The sequence below is a fragment of the Asterias amurensis genome, chromosome 15, assembly GCF_032118995.1.
Source record: "Asterias amurensis chromosome 15, ASM3211899v1".
Lineage (NCBI taxonomy): Eukaryota > Metazoa > Echinodermata > Asteroidea > Forcipulatida > Asteriidae > Asterias > Asterias amurensis.
In genome coordinates, this window is record NC_092662.1 from 16,103,877 (window position 1) to 16,119,644 (window position 15,768).

The following is a 15,768-nucleotide window of genomic DNA, read 5'->3' on the forward strand; positions in this document are numbered from 1 at the left end:
AGACAGAATGTTCAGTAGTCCATAGTTTCTCACCCACAGTGTGACAGCAACCAAATTTTGTTATGAGGCCTAATGTTAAAGACCTGGACACTATTGGTAATATTGTCAAATACCAGTCTTCTCACTTGGTGTATCTCAACATTATGCATAAACTAACAAACCTGTGAAAAATGAGCTCAATTGGTCGTCGAAGTTGCAAGATAATAACGAAAGAAAAAAGCACCCTTGTCACACGAAGTTGTGTGCTTTTTAGATGGTTGATTTCGAGACCTCAAATTCTAAAGGTCTCGAAATCAAATTCGTGGAAAATTACTTCTTTCTCGAAAACTATGTCACTTTTCCCATCATCCACTGCCTCAATACACGCATGTCTGTGAAAAGGAAACTCTAATCAATATTGTTTGCAACAACAACTCAAGCTTAAAATAATCTATCTTTCTTTTTTTATAGTACAAAATATTATTTCCTTGCATTTCTGTTCAGCAGTGACAATGGTCAACCATACGAAAGACAGCACAACTTATGTGTGATGACAAATAATCGTTTTGATCATTCGCTCGACCGGACCTATACTAAAATAGAAACATAGACCATGCCATCATTTTGTATAGCTGCTTGCACAATAAGTAGCCAAGCACACATTGACAAAATGGTGCGCAGGCAAGAGATTGTCAACGGAGGTTTTCTTCACTTTTGTCATGTATGCCTCATCTCCCGCATGAAAACGTTTTGCCTTTTTAGCTATTTTTAGCTGCGGCGAGATGATCAAGATGTTGCGTGTGCAGTGTGTTCAGAGGTCCAAACAGTCCTTGCCATTGATTTTCATGACGTCATCAAGCCGCCATCTTTAGGGGGACTGATGCACGAGGAAACTTTTGCGGGCAACCAAACTGCAGCGCATGCCTACGCGACCAGCATTGTTCAAACAATGTTGATCCCAAAAACAAATAAATGAACATTATAGTGTGAATAAATTCGCTTCGTTGGGACTGGGTTGCCTGTAAATTGCCTCGTGAATAATGAATGGAAACGCGCAGTTTTGTACGCACGGCGCATGCACAGGATTGGCCAATGAACAACCTCTTTTTGACCTCTAGGCGCGAGGGCGCCGTACTTAAATTACGCCATGTGCACGGTGACAATGCTGCAGACTGATGTTTAAGGAGTATTGATTTCGGTGATTATAGTTATTGATTATGATGTTTTCACGGTCACATTTGATTAGTTTATAGGAACCTTAATTTCCTCTCGTAAGCAGTATTTTGTTTCGAAGCCAACTATGTTGTGTATGTAAGGATAAACACCGTTGATGGCTTTTACCCTTGCATTACTACTCATTATGACTTGTGAGCGGGATGTCGACGCTTTGCACGGCACCCGCTAGGATGGACGCTGCTTGCGTATAAAACAAAATGACGCAAACGTACTTCGATTATAAGAAAGATCAACCATTCTTTAGAGCAATTATCTCTGGCAAATTAATTGTACTCCGAGAAATAACGAAAGAAGCTATATTACAATGTTAACACTGTGACAGTAAATGTACTTTAATTAAACTCAACTCAATTCAAACATTGTGACCAGTCGATGCTGAGGTCTATCGAGCAAACTGCCAATACGCAAACTGCCAATACGCAACTATATAAATATAAATATAAATATAAATATAAAGTACATTATTCTTGAAAATAAAGCCACACAAAGGGTGCGTGCAGTTACTTAGAAATGTAATTCCTCACTAATGCAGACGCTCAACTCACACCGCCCGTTTAAAAGTCAATCAATTTAATCTGCTCAGCGTAAGTGTTCGCTTTAAATGGAGTGTATACCTTTGGCAAATACTCAAATAAATAACAACAAGAACTTACTTTGTATAGAGCACTGACGAAATTATAAAACACTGTTAGAAACGACAGCCTTTGATTAGTAATTAGTCTATAGAGAAAGAGGCAATTTTGAATCTAAGAAAAGCTTCGGGCATGAAGCCTTTCCCGGGTATCTCACTGTCTTACACCGCACAATTCTTTACATGAAGAGTGTTTTTCCTGTCATTGTTTTCTTGCAACCAACTGAGCACAGTTCACAGGTTTGTTATTATATGCATAATGTTAGGATACACCGAGTGAGGGAGGATACTAGTCTTTGACAATTACCAAAACGATACCGTGCCTTTTTCTAACAATGGAATATTTTTCGCAGGACATCTATGCAATCTTTTCGAAAGCGTCTATTTGCAATCCCATAGATTAAAGGGTTAACCACGTTGTTCATAAACAGTATGGGCTTGAGGTTGAAAACAGCATCGGCAGACACGGGAGGCGTACCAGTTTGTCCAGCATCACCTCCGGTTAGCGCGGTCCCAGCGTAAACTCCTTGCGGCAGCCATGTCAGGATGAACACCACACTGGTAAGAAATAACATACGGGTGGTTTTCCGTTGCAGGGACTGACCGTTTCGATTGCCGTCGTTGCGGTTTGTTTCCACGGCGTCATTAGCACGTCGGCCCTGGTCTCCGTCCTCGGTGGATGCGGTCCAGGCTACGGTGGCATACTTGGCAGGTCTGGCAGGCCTATCTGGTGACTCCATAGGCCCATTTCCTTGGTGGACCGTAACTGGGTCCGGGAGGATGGCCGCCCCGGAATCAGACGCACTCGAACCCGCCACTGTTGAGAGGTTCATCACGGTCAGATCTGTGCCTCTTGTGGGGTACGCAGACGTCATTGTTGAGACTACACGCTCTCCAACTTGTCGCTGTCCTCTGTTTGAGCCACCAGGAGAAACGCGTGGTCGCACCTCCACCACGCCAACACCCACTCTAACATGTTGCCTGATTCGGTAGTACACTTTAGAGTAGCACACGATAATCAAAATGAACGAAGTTAGAAAAGTGATTACCTGAAACAAGGTTTTCAGAAAAACGACGAACAACGGGCGATAGTCGGATGGAAGAGAAATCTCCACAACTAGAGGTACGTTTGTAATGATGGACAGCACAACGCATCCCACCGCTGCCACCAATGTCCTTTTGTGCGTCAGGAAACGTTTGTACGGGCGGCACACGCAGTCGTACCGGTCAAATGCTATGACACCAGTCACTGCAACTGTGGTACCAATCGCAATCTTGTCCGGTATCTCAAAGTACAAAATTGCCGGGGAGACCGTGCCCTGCGTCGCGGCAGCGTGGAGGAAAGCTAAGTTTCTGAAGCGGAACAGACAGACGAAGAGGTCAGATACTGCAAGCACCTTGACAAGGGTACTGGTAGTGGTCTTATTGGTGCTGTTGTTACCAGATTTGATAGAGTAGACGTGGAGGATGAGGCTGTTTCCAAGAACACCTAAGATGATTACAAACACGTAAAAAACAATCTGGAACACAATCCATGGGTCGGTGTTTTGGGTAGGACCGGGCTCGAATCCACCAGCAACGGTCGTGGTATCTCGGGGATCAAACACCAATTCCTCGGTGATGTTCTCTGGAAATCTTGTGTCTCCCATAACTGCCGGGTGTCTGACTGGCTTGTTGGCTATTGTTGGATAACGGTGCCTGCTGTATATTAAGTTGTCGATCTCTCGAGTCGACCATGCGAAGTGAAATACGCGGTTGAGTCCATGCTCTTAAATAGTTGCAGACAAGATAATCGGAGACTTTCCCGCCTAAAGTGAAAAAATCGCCATCCGCGGAGGTTAATACTCATTTGCAATGTAAAGTTGCGGAACAGTGGGCAAAAACACATCACGTCAGTCGCAGGTTTGATGAAATACTATGCATACATGCAGACTGTTGCCTTGTGACTTATCAGTTGTCTTGGTAACGCAAATGTTGACGTGTTAAGGACTCAGGTGACTGAAACCGTTTGCAATTCTCAGATAGTGTACTCTAATCATAGTGCGGGCCGCCCTTGTCTTTCGGCTGATAAAAAGTCAGACTTCCCTACACACATCACGGGTCATTAACAAACCAATTTGTGGTTGTAAACAGCATTGCGTGTGACAAATTAAGGCAGTATTGGTGTTTTTGGTAATTGTCAAAGAAAATACTAGCTGTGACATTTTTTTCTTCTTCTTCATTTGTCTTTTCCTTTCTATAAAAAAAACTTTCATGGGTGACGTTTGTTGTTTCTTTCATGATCATTTCCCAAAGTCGCCTGATGCGGGTCTTCTTTGGAGATTATCAATAATGTCAACACATTTTTTTTAATGATTTCTAATGAATTCAGACGAAATAATTTCAGTACTTTTACACAGGGTTTAAAAGAGGATCTATAACTGTTTTTAATACTACTATTTCTGTTCTCTGTTTTTCTGGTTATGGAAGGACTCACTCTTAAAATGATTGGCAACACAAACTTTTGGCTTTGACTTTAAAAAAAAAATAAAAAAAAAAAAAAGTAAGAGAAGAATTACTTAGAAAAATCTTTTAGCAACACCAATTCTATTGAGTGCACTAAGTGCTGACCTGAAAACTAGGCCGGGCACCTGTAATTCACCCCTAATGTCTTGTTAGTCATTAATGCCCCCACTGCGCCCAGGAGTGCGATAATGGTCAGAATGACTGATTATATAGTTCAGTGTTCAGTAAAGTAGGACTGCCACAGGGATGACATGATCTTTACACTTCCAGAGTTGAGAGTTGAGATGGGGTTTTCTTTTCAATAAGAAAATACTTTCATCTGGAACAACAACCGAAAGGCATTTTTTTTTAGGGTTTCGGATTAAAATGGCTTTGGATTGAAGAAGAATAAGACGACCACGCTACAGAAAAAAATATTTTGACTAAATGCAAAAGGTTTTTAAGAGCAGGTGTAAAGTTATGCAGTCTGTAGTCGTCATTGCTCAGAAACACAAGGCTGGAATTTTGGATGGAAAATCCATATGACCTTGGGGCTTTTGCAGCTTAAACTCTTTACTGTACCCAAAACACATCTTTACAAGTTTGAAAACAAAATAAGAAAACAAGTTTCTACTCAGTTGATTGTATAACCTTTTTTTATTATTTGAAAGCACTTAAAGAAGATTAATCTAAATTTGTCTTGTCAAATTTACAAAAGATATTTATCGGGTTAAAAATCAACATTTTAAACATAATATGATGTCCGAGTCATAGATGTTAAATTTGCATTGGGGATAAAGAACTTTATTTGGTTTTACCCTTACACCCAAGTAATATGCCTACGATTGTTTTCCACAGAGCTCGGGAAAGTACCGAGTATACAGTGCTTACACGCATTTATAGTGTAAGGTTAAACCCAAATGATATTCTATATCCCCCAATGCTTATTTAACATCTACTAAATCGTTGCTGTAGCAACTGCTATAGGATTCCACTGCCTCTAGCAACCGCTGGGCAAGCTTGGTTGAATTGTGGTAAGACATCTGCTCTAGCAACACAAAGGTCAGGGTTCGATTCCCATCAGACAGATTTGCCCATGATTTTTTTTACAGAGCTCGGGAAAGTACTGAGTAAACAGAGCTTACACACATCGGCGTGAGGGTAAAACCAGATAATATAATTTATATTACAATTGAAGGTATTACAGTTGAAAACACAAGATATCAGGACTTCTCAGGGCATGCAATCCAGTGTGAATTTCAAGCCAAGAATGATTGGTTCAAAAACCTACCCCCTTTTATTCAAAACTTTCTTCACAGTGTAAATAAAATGTACAGCACAAACAAGTAAACAACAGGGCCCTATTTCATAAAGCTGATAAGCACAAAATACTGCTTGAAAAATCTCGTTGCTAAGGTAAAATTGAGTCGGGCACCAGCCACAACAATGCAAGCTTAATGTAATTTCGGCTGGTAACCTGATTCTGCTAAGCAATACCTTCTGTGCTAAGCAAGTTATTGTGCTTACAGGCTTTATGAAATTGTGCCATGATTGGATCTTCCATTTTTGATTTTCTCCAATTCGACTCATTGTAACCAAATCGAGGCTGAAAGGAAAAAAAGTATGGATCCTTCTTTGTACAATGAATACCAGCATCCATAACTGTTATTGGATACAGGGAACTTGACCAAGACGGTGGCAGCATGATCAAGGTCTGTTCGTCAGTCTTTAAAAATTTGTCTCATCTTCTGTGTGGCTTTTCGGGTGCTGGATAAAGAAAAGAAAAAGGAAGGGAAAACAAATTTGGGTGTAAAAAAGTTTGTTTTTGTTGTTGAAAATTGTTGAGTGACTTCGTGGAAATAGAAACATAAGAAGTTGGTAGTTGATTTTCCCTTTCCCTTTTGGACTTTATCATTTGAAATGAAAATAACTTACGAGGTTCGGACATTTTGACGACGATGGGTTCAAGAATCTCGCGGAGGACCTGTTTCTGTTTGTTGAAGTCCGCCACCGTTAAATTCTCTCCTCCGTTATCAAGCCATTCCTGCTTCTCTGTGCATGCATTCAGGGCCGTCATCTGTAAGTTCATTTTTATTGATTAGTTCTGGTTGTGAAGCCTAGGACTCTCAGAAAAGAAAACTAAATCCCTACACTAGCCAAGAACCCAAAAAAGAAAAGACAAAGAAGGCATTTTCAGTTTCTAGATGTAAGAGGAAGACCACAAATAATTATCTCAGGGAAAAACTGTGCAGTCCTTATAGTGCCCTCAGCGAAATTCCAGGGCTGGGTTGTACCAAGATTCTGTTTGTTTTCTTACCCGTTCATCCTTGGTGAGTCTGCCCTGGACCTTTTGAACATCCTCCACATTCTCTTTAATCTCTCTTAAGACGGCAAGAAGGGCACGGCGGGCTTCTATTGTAACAATTACACAATGAAGATGGGTTTAAGGGAAGGTATACGTTTGGCGATCAGTCTTAAAGCCATTGGACACTTTCGGTAAACAGTATTGTCCAAAGGCCCACACTTTGTGAGTCACAACTGATATAAAAAATAACAAACCTGTGAAAATTTAGGCTCAATCGGTCATCGGAGTCGGGAGAAAATAACGGGAAAACCCACTCTTGTTTCCATGCGTTTCGCCGTGTCACGACATGTGTTTAAAATAAATCCGTAATTCTCGCTATCGAGAATTGATATTGTTTTAATGTATTCTAAAAAAGTAAAGCATTTCATGGAACAACGGCGACGAAATCTCCTGCCACACCGGCACATTACTTCAAAGGTCACAGGTTCTAATCCTTCCTATGTCAATGTTTCTTTGTTCAACCCGAAATTGAGCAAAAATTTGCAGGAAACCGTTCACTTACCAGACCAGTTTAGGTACTGCGCACATTTTTCATGTTGATATCTCAATGCTGTCTCGTGAGGGCGCTCTCCATGGCTCGTCCTAACCTGAAGATTGGCACCGAACTGAATCAGTAGTTTTAAGCAGGCTAGTTTACCCCAGGCTGCAGCATGATGCAGAGCTGTGTACCCTTGTAGCAATAAACAAAAACAATTTATACAAATTTATTTGAATTTGACGCTACTAAGTCAGTGACAAAAGCTATTAAAACTGTGATATCATATTACAATCTTTACAATGAAGTATAATTCAATACAACTTTTGGCTACAAATAAATTTCAAATAAAAGTTTAATTATATGCAAATTTTCAAAGACCTGTAAACCAATTCTTTCAGCCATAAATAGTTACTCTGTTCATAATCTTGTTACATTGCTATGGTGTGTGTGGTGGGGGGGGGGGGGGGTCATGTTCAAGTCAACATTTTCAAAAAGTGCCTTCCGAAGCCAAAAAGCATCCTCACTGAGGCCAAAGGAAGCAAATCATTGGATAATAGCTGTTCATTGTTCGTATTAACAACAGGTGCGTGTGTAGCGTTTTCGCGTTATGCAAGGCTATTGCAGGTTATTTTTCCTTTAAAGTTTTCTGCAGGATGTTTTTCACAACTGTGAGGTGGGGGGGGGATTGTCATTCCTTTTTATACCTCTCTCTGTTGAGGAGTCCCCATCAGCTCCTTTCTCGAGAAGTTCCTTCACCATATCCTCCCTGTCCAAGATGCAAGCCATGTCCAGCGCTGTGCGTCCTGTGCTTGGATTTCTCATATTGGAATCAGATCCCTGTAGTAGAAAAAATATCAATAATCAACATCAATACAATTTTCGTTTGCAGGCTAGGCCTGATGTCTCGTTTTGAAAGGGCACAGGCACAAATGTTTTCTTTGGTAAAAAAGGCCAGTACACGCGTCTGGGAACACACTCTTCGTGGTTCTCAGACGCGTGTCCATATGATTTGTACACAAAGGACAAACATGTGCAGATAATTCTCCACATTTGCACATTTGTCCTGGGAAAAAAATCCGCGCACGGTCAGGGACAATCAGCACTTGTAGTGTAGTGGTAGTGGTAAAACGGAGTGGTTGGGGACTGAATTACGGTAAGAATTTATTATTTTAAACATTTTTTGAGATTGCGGAGTGGATTTTCTGTCGCCCCCAGGGCCAATGAGAGTTCAAAGGACACATAGAGCCTAATTTTGGCAAGAAAAAAAAGAGATTTGCGTTGACAAAGTTAAAACTTTATAAAAGAACCAGACAAAAAGCACACTCATTATTGTCGTGAGAGATGTACGAAACGAAACGAAGAGAAACCGCATAAATAGTTCTAGGAGTAGATCGCGACGTTATCGCAACTAGACTATTTCTATTTTTTATTTAATATGCTAGCTAGGCTAGGGTCTTTAGCGAGCATGGTGAGCTAGCTGAGGAGGGTATAGGCCTAATTCATTTTGTCAAACGACCGTTCGTCTTCTTTATTTAATTAAATGTTTAATTAAGCATTACTTAATTTCAATTCCCTTAAATTAACCCAAATATCTGCAAAATGCTATGAGAAATAACCTTTTCAATGAGCAATTTTAGTATCTCCATATGGCCCTCGGTGCAAGCGATCTCGACCGGGGATCTGCCGCCATCGTCCCGGGAGTTCAACTGGCCCTCGACCCGCTCGTGGTACGGGTCGTCCTCCTTCGAAAAGCAATCTTGAAGACGGGCTGCGTCGCCTTTTGCGGCACACTGCAACACGATGTTGAGCCGTTTGCTGGATTTCTTCGGCTGAGAGGCAACCTCTGTTTCTGAATTTGAAGGTTCAACTGTCATTTTTTGAGGAAAATGTTGGGTTTTCTATTAATTTTTTTTTCGTGATGTCAAAACCTGACATCGACAGCGTTCGGTTTCCAGGATGACTGACCTCTAACAACATTATTATTTTAATAACTTATTTATATCAATATTTTTATATTTTTATAAACATAATACAGTTATTATTTAATTTAGAACATGTAATTCATTTATTTTGTATGAAATAAAGAAACATATTATACATTTAATTAAATTTGTTGCCTGTTTTCACAAGAATTGCAGAAAGAATGTTTACCTGACCAATTTTGAAGATTGGTGGCGCTATTTAATTTAAAGGTCAAAGATTCTGCTGAATTGACGCCATTTTCGCCCTTCAAACATGTCAAAGGAGATTTTATAACTCTTTTTGAGTGGAAAATTAAACAACAATTTCTGTGTGGCAAGTAACAGACTCCCTGAAAATTGTGTAAGTTAATTTGTTTTTCATGTTTGTAGTGAAAATTTGGGGGTTTCGTTGGTTAAAATTTAATTTCTTCACCGTTCCGCCGCGTTCGTTGCTGCGGATCGACAGGCAGCAAGTCACAAAAGTTGAATTTGCATTTTTCTTGGCTGTATTTTATGATTTATGATTTATGTTTTAAAATTAAGATAAGCAATTCTATTTTTATATTGGCGTCCACTACTACCAATTACTTAATGCGTGCTCTAGGGACATTGAAAACCCTCCAAAAATAAAGAGGTTTTTGTGCCTAAATGCCGCCCGCAAAATTCAATTTTTCATTCCATTTAAATTAATCTTTATTTACATTGTCAATTTTGTGTATGGATTGAAGGAAGGAATACCCGATTGAAGTGGTGTGGCTGTGGGATGACTCATTTCATTAATTAGTCATTTTTTGTGTTTTTATTTTGTAACGATTTTTGGGGTCTGCCACCATCTTGTAACTTAATTTTACACAAGAAAAAGGAATAGCCTATCGCATCTGAAAATAAATTAGAAACTTTTTATTCCATGACATATTAATGAATGGGTGGGCGGCAGGATATAGACATTTTTCCACCGTCTCTTTCAGAAAAGATATCCCTGTCCGACTACAACTATATTTCACTGTTTCAAAGGTGGAAAGATGTTTCAATTCAGTGTGCTTTTGCCAAGCATCAACAAATGTGGGTGCAGAATGCCAGAAAAAATCCTCGGGAAAACCTGGCCATGGAACAGGAAGAATTTTACATGACAATAACTCACCTAAACTGGACTTTGTTTTTCAAGTTTAATGTAAGTTTTTGTTCATATGATTTACTGCAGCATATAGGAGTCCTCTGCACAAATCATTCTTCAAAATGGCAGGGGCCCAACAAGTGTTTGAGACGCCCTCACAGTCGACACGCTTCGTCTACACTTCAGACCGCCACCCGCGAGAAACGTTAGAGATGATCAACATTCTTCGCAGGCAGCGTGAACTTTGCGACGTCGTCATCGTAGTCAACGAAAACAAAATCTATGCCCACCGGATAATCCTGTCTGCATGTAGTCCGTACTTTCGTGCAATGTTCACCGGAGAGTTGGCCGAGAGTCGCCAGACGGAGGTGACGATACGAGACATTGACGAGCGAGCCATGGAGCAACTCATAGACTTTGCGTATACGTCGACCATCACGGTAGAAGAGAGCAATGTACAGACGCTCCTTCCTGCGGCGTGTCTCTTGCAACTGTCCGAGATTCAGGAGGCGTGCTGTGAGTTTCTGAAGAGACAGCTCGATCCATCGAACTGTTTAGGCATCAGGGCATTTGCCGACACTCACGCCTGTAGGGACCTGCTGCGAGTGGCGGATAAATTTACACAACAGAACTTTTTGCAGGTAAATAGAAGGTCGTGTCGTAGACTTGGCTACACTGGCTACACAGCAGTTAACGGTTGTATTGCTTCTGACTGGCACCTCTGAACAAAGATATTGACAAAATAGGGAAACTGCCAGCATAGGGCTATAAAGTTCAGTTGGTAAAGTACAGACACATTACTTCAGAGGTGTTGGTACAAATTCCAGTCTAGAAAACTTTTTTGGTGTTCAACCCAAAATCATGTAAACATTAATTCAATTCAATTCAATTCAATTTTTATTGGTCCTATATGTCAGTTTTCTCTGTAGTGTATTATTTGAGGCCTGGGCCAAATTTTAGAGAGGTGCTTTACACAAAATCTAGCTAAGCACAACAAAATTATGCTTACAACAACAAGGTTGCTGCCCAAACTACCATGTCACATGTACAAGTTGCGACTGGTGTCCTGCTCGTTTTTGCTTAGCAGAAAGTTGTTAAGCAGTATTATCTGGGTAAGCACCTCTATGATATTGTGACTTTGATTTGATCTTCTTCTTCCTTGGTGATAAGGTCATGGAGAGTGAGGAGTTTATGCTTCTGCCAGTCAATCAGCTGATCGAGATCACGGGCAGCGACGAGCTGAATGTACGCAGTGAAGAACAGGTCTACAGTTCAGTCATATCGTGGGTCAAATACAACATACCGGAGAGGAGGAGTGAATTATCAAAGGTAAGAACCAGCCTTGTGGGTTCTTGGCCCAGTTTCATGGCTCTGCTTACTGCCGAATAATGCACTTATAATCACCATTCTCCACTTACAGTGCAAGCACCAAATTTCTGCGCTAGCTGTGTAAGTAAAGAATGCCTAGCAATGTGGAGTATGCATGTCTACAAGCAATCATTCCCTGCTAACACGTGAAATTCGGTTGACGTAAGCGCGGATTTCCCTGCTTCTGTAAGCGCCATTCTTTGCTTGTGGTAACCAGAGCCATGAAATTTGACCCTTATCTTTAGGTCCTCAATATACTCACAGTGATCTTTTAACAACTTATGTTGCGTGTCATGGCCGAGCCTTTAAGAGCATCGTACTCAAGCTCTGGTGTTTATCATCAGAGAAGTGATGGTTCGAGTCTCTATGGGTTTGAGTCCCTCGCTTGTATTCTTGAGCCAGATGCTTTACGATATAACTATTCCATGCTCTCCCCAACCAGGTCCTCCAGCACGTCCGTCTCCCTCTTCTCAATCCCAAATTCCTAGTGGGCACCGTCAGCACAGATCTTCTCATCCGGAGCGACGAGGCATGTCGAGATCTCGTTGACGAGGCCAAGAACTACCTCCTGCTTCCCCAGGAGAGACCATTGATGCAGGGTCCGAGAACAAGACCCAGGAAGCCCATCCGGTGTGGAGAGGTGCTCTTTGCTGGTAAGGTTGTTGTACTTACAACCCCTTTTCACACTGTATCTCTTATCCCCGTGGAATATAGCCCCGCCCGGGGAGGCCACAGAACTTTTTCACCCCAAGGTTACCCCCGCGCACTTTTACACTGTGTCCGTATTCCATGGGGTTCTGGTTGCTTGTTTCAAGAATAGCCCCTGGCTTTACTGCATACCCCTCTTCCAGAGCAGGGCTGGCTAGTCCCAAGGGTATACCTGTTTGCCAGGCGTTTACCAAAAGGTAGAAATGTCAACATTTCAACTTACCTCCTTAAATTAGTTTGTTGTTCGTCATGACTCTTACCCATTAAGTGACTGTGACCGGAGGTAAATAGAATATTTTGTGGAAACAACTTTTCTGTCTGTCTGAAGATTTATTCTCTAGAGTCACAGATCTGTCGGAGAAATAACATGAACATGTGCGTGTTGTAAAGATGTGACTAAATCTTCTTTTCTCTCTTGTCTTTGTACCTCAAAATTCAAATTCTAAAAACTAGTCTTATGTCACAGGTTTTCAAGGACTGTTTTCTTTTGTTTTGTAAGTAATACTACGTACGTAATACTACTTTTTGCGTAAGTAATACTACGCTTTGAGCACCCAACAGGGTGGATATTTGCGCATTACAAATCTTGATTAATATTATTATTTATTACTCTAGTTGGCGGATGGTGCAGCGGCGATGCCATCTCCAGCGTGGAGCGGTTTGACCCTCAGAGCGCTGAATGGCGGATGGTTGCACCAATGAGCAAGAGACGTTGTGGGGTGGGCGTGGCAGTGCTAGATGACCTTCTCTATGCGGTCGGAGGTCACGATGGGTCGTCGTATCTCAATAGTATAGAGAGGTAAGTTTAAAAGAAAATAATATGTACCGAGAGAGAGGTGCAGATTTAATTGTTAACTATCGGATAAAACCCTTGGTTTACACAAGGTTCAATCCTCATATACATTAGTGCCCTCGTCACTGACCCAAAAAAATTACGATAATCTTTCTCAACTCCCTGTGTAGAATACAGCCTTAGGCTGCCTGTGGCGCTCAAAGGTTTTTTCACACACAATTTGAACTTCTACTTATACCCGTGGGTGAAGAGAAGCAATTATAATGAAGCATCTTGCTCAAGGAGACAAATGTCATAACCGGGATTTGAACCCTCAACCCAGAGACTAAACCACCAGAACTTGAATTTGATACTTGGCCATGTCACCCTTAAAGAGTCTGATTCCTTTGTACAAATCGAAAATTGTTACTATCAATGTCATTGTGTATACTAGGAACATGGGTTGTCTCATTCTTTATAATTTCAGTGTTGTTAAGTGCATCAAGATTTCTTCAATCAATATGATTGATCTATTATTAATAGAATATTTTTGTTTCTAACTTCCCTCCTGAATATTAGATACGATCCTCAGACCAACCAGTGGAGCAGCGACGTTGCACCGACGAGCACCTGCAGGACCAGCGTCGGCGTCGCTGTGCTGGATAACTTCATGTATGCAGTGGGCGGCCAGGATGGGGTGTCGTGTCTCAACATAGTAGAAAGGTAAGAGTATGTTTGTGGAAACGATACCAAATGTATTTTGTCTTTTTAACTTCAGAGTGCTCAAACATAAGGTCATAGACGGTAAATACTCTTAAAGTCAAATAGGTAAGGAGCCCTACAGCTGATGAAAGTGAGAAAGGATTCTTCAAAAGATTGTTTGAGAAATTTGTCACAAAAAATATTTGAATCTGAGAAAAAAATCTTGAATAAGTCGTTCCTCAGATTTCTGAGCGTTGGTGTTTGTTTGTAATAATGCTGTGGCAGATGCATTTGGTACATGTCGTCACCTTTGTAAATTGTGTTAATAAAAAAAATAAATTTAATTGAAATGTTAAGTAGGATTTGAAACTTTGCATAGTGCAAATACGATATGGAAAGGTTTGCGGTAACACTATGTAATGACTATCTCTAATGAGTTGGGGTGGTTCTGAAACAAACCGTTGGTTTCAACTTGATGTTTCGATCAGTATGCTCTGATCGTCTTCTGGAGAAAGCTGTTTGGAAGATACTGAAATGTTATCATCATAACAAGAAGGAATGCATGTTTTATAAGTAACCAATTGAAAATAACATATTTAGAGCATTTTTATCTTTGGTACCTTGTGTGTATCTACTTACAGGTAGAATTATAACTTTAACTGTTGAGTTGCAGTCGATACAAAAACACAAATGTTTCTACTTAGGTTTTGCCTTACATATCAATTTGAATTATTTTCTGTTTTTACTTACAAAGATACGAACCTCACGCTAATCGTTGGACTCGTGTAGCCTCCATGAGTACGCGTAGACTCGGTGTCGCCGTGGCCGTTCTCGGTGGCTTCCTGTACGCCGTAGGGGGCTCGGACGGCACGTCACCCCTCAACACTGTCGAGCGCTACGACCCCCGGTCCAACAAGTGGACGCCGGTCGCCCCCATGGGGACGCGGCGGAAACATCTCGGTTGCGCCGTCTATAACGATATGTTGTACGCTGTCGGGGGGAGAGACGACCAGACTGAGCTGAGCAGTGCGGAGAGGTACGATCCGACGACGAATACGTGGAAGCCCATTGTCGCCATGAATTCAAGACGAAGTGGGGTAAGTTTTGTTTTGTTTCTCCTCTTGTGAATAAGAATAAGGGAGGGTTTGATTAGGTGTAAATCCTTGTTTGAATGAGATTTATTCTTATAGTTGGATTGCCCCAAAACGCCAATAACAGACGTCTTTGATGAAAACAAAATGGAAACGTGCATGAGCTTTGTCGGGTTACTTTGTTTGTCTTAGTGAAACAGTTAACAAGAGTTGTCGTTCTTTTTTTCCACAGGTTGGACTAGCGGTAGTCAATGGCCAGCTGATGGCTGTTGGAGGTTTTGATGGCACAACGTACCTGAAGACAGTGGAAGTCTATGACCCAGAAACAAAATCGTGGCGCATGTGCGGCAGTATGAACTATCGACGGCTCGGTGGAGGGGTTGGGGTGGTCAAGCTACCACAATCAGAACCCAGTGTCTGGTGACGAACTCTAACCCAAGTTGCCATATGTTATATGAGAGTGCTTCAGCAGCAGTCCTGGTACCTGATGACATTCTACCACATGAGGGTGCCGCAGGGCTAAAAGCTTGGCCCTCTAGGACTCGTTGCTTGGCCCTCCAGGAGGGTGTCACAAGGGTCTTTGTTAGGCCCTCCAGCTTTGTCCACAGGAGAGTGCCTCATGGCTCATTGCTTGGCTCTTGGGCACTTTTCTAAAGGATGGTGCTGCAGGGCTCACTAGTTGGCCCTTCAGCACTCAGACACATGAGGGTGCCACGTGGCTCATTGCTTGACCCGCCAGCACTCAAACACAGGAGGGTACCACAAGGCTCATTGCTTGGCCCTTCACCACTCTGCCACAGGAGGGTGCCGCAGGGCTCAATGCTCAGCCCTCCAGCTGTATCATATCGTGAGGTCTCAAGTCCAGCTTTGTCTGATTGT

At 41.7% G+C, this 15,768-nt stretch overlaps 3 protein-coding genes across 3 annotated transcripts; 1 reads left to right on the forward strand and 2 right to left on the reverse strand.

Moving 5' to 3' along the window:
• Positions 1–2,175: 2,175 nt before the first annotated feature.
• On the reverse strand, positions 2,176–3,495 carry LOC139948412 (uncharacterized). The gene has a single exon (XM_071946558.1). The coding sequence runs from the start codon at positions 3,493–3,495 to the stop codon at positions 2,176–2,178; it is 1,320 nt and encodes a 439-aa protein (XP_071802659.1).
• Positions 3,496–4,993: 1,498 nt separating this feature from the next.
• LOC139948459 (ankyrin repeat domain-containing protein 45-like) lies at positions 4,994–9,128 on the reverse strand. Its single transcript, XM_071946607.1, has 6 exons — positions 8,790–9,128; positions 7,878–8,010; positions 7,198–7,365; positions 6,648–6,742; positions 6,266–6,407; positions 4,994–6,097 (listed from the first exon to the last, which is right to left on the reverse strand). The coding sequence occupies exons 1-6, from the start codon at positions 9,045–9,047 to the stop codon at positions 6,072–6,074; spliced, it is 822 nt and encodes a 273-aa protein (XP_071802708.1). The 5' UTR covers positions 9,048–9,128; the 3' UTR covers positions 4,994–6,071.
• A 240-nt stretch (positions 9,129–9,368) lies between these two features.
• LOC139948091 (kelch-like protein 20) lies at positions 9,369–15,313 on the forward strand. Its single transcript, XM_071946121.1, has 8 exons — positions 9,369–9,495; positions 10,336–10,889; positions 11,419–11,577; positions 12,059–12,269; positions 12,940–13,123; positions 13,676–13,819; positions 14,553–14,895; positions 15,122–15,313. The coding sequence occupies exons 2-8, from the start codon at positions 10,371–10,373 to the stop codon at positions 15,311–15,313; spliced, it is 1,752 nt and encodes a 583-aa protein (XP_071802222.1). The 5' UTR covers positions 9,369–9,495; positions 10,336–10,370.
• Positions 15,314–15,768: the final 455 nt, after the last annotated feature.

Excerpts from the sequence above, each read along its gene's own strand:
- LOC139948459 (XM_071946607.1), bottom strand. The coding sequence starts at position 9,047 with ATGACAGTTGAACCTTCAAATTCAGAAACAGAGGTTGCCTCTCAGCCG. Across the intron at positions 6,743-7,197 it reads GCAGTACCTAAACTGGTCTG|AAGCCCGCCGTGCCCTTCTT; the intron begins GTAAGTGAACGG and ends TTGTTACAATAG. Across the intron at positions 6,408-6,647 it reads GACTCACCAAGGATGAACGG|ATGACGGCCCTGAATGCATG; the intron begins GTAAGAAAACAA and ends ATGAACTTACAG.
- LOC139948091 (XM_071946121.1), top strand. The coding sequence starts at position 10,371 with ATGGCAGGGGCCCAACAAGTGTTTGAGACGCCCTCACAGTCGACACGC. Across the intron at positions 13,124-13,675 it reads TATCTCAATAGTATAGAGAG|ATACGATCCTCAGACCAACC; the intron begins GTAAGTTTAAAA and ends CCTGAATATTAG. Across the intron at positions 13,820-14,552 it reads TGTCTCAACATAGTAGAAAG|ATACGAACCTCACGCTAATC; the intron begins GTAAGAGTATGT and ends TTACTTACAAAG.
- LOC139948412 (XM_071946558.1), bottom strand. The coding sequence starts at position 3,495 with ATGGGAGACACAAGATTTCCAGAGAACATCACCGAGGAATTGGTGTTT.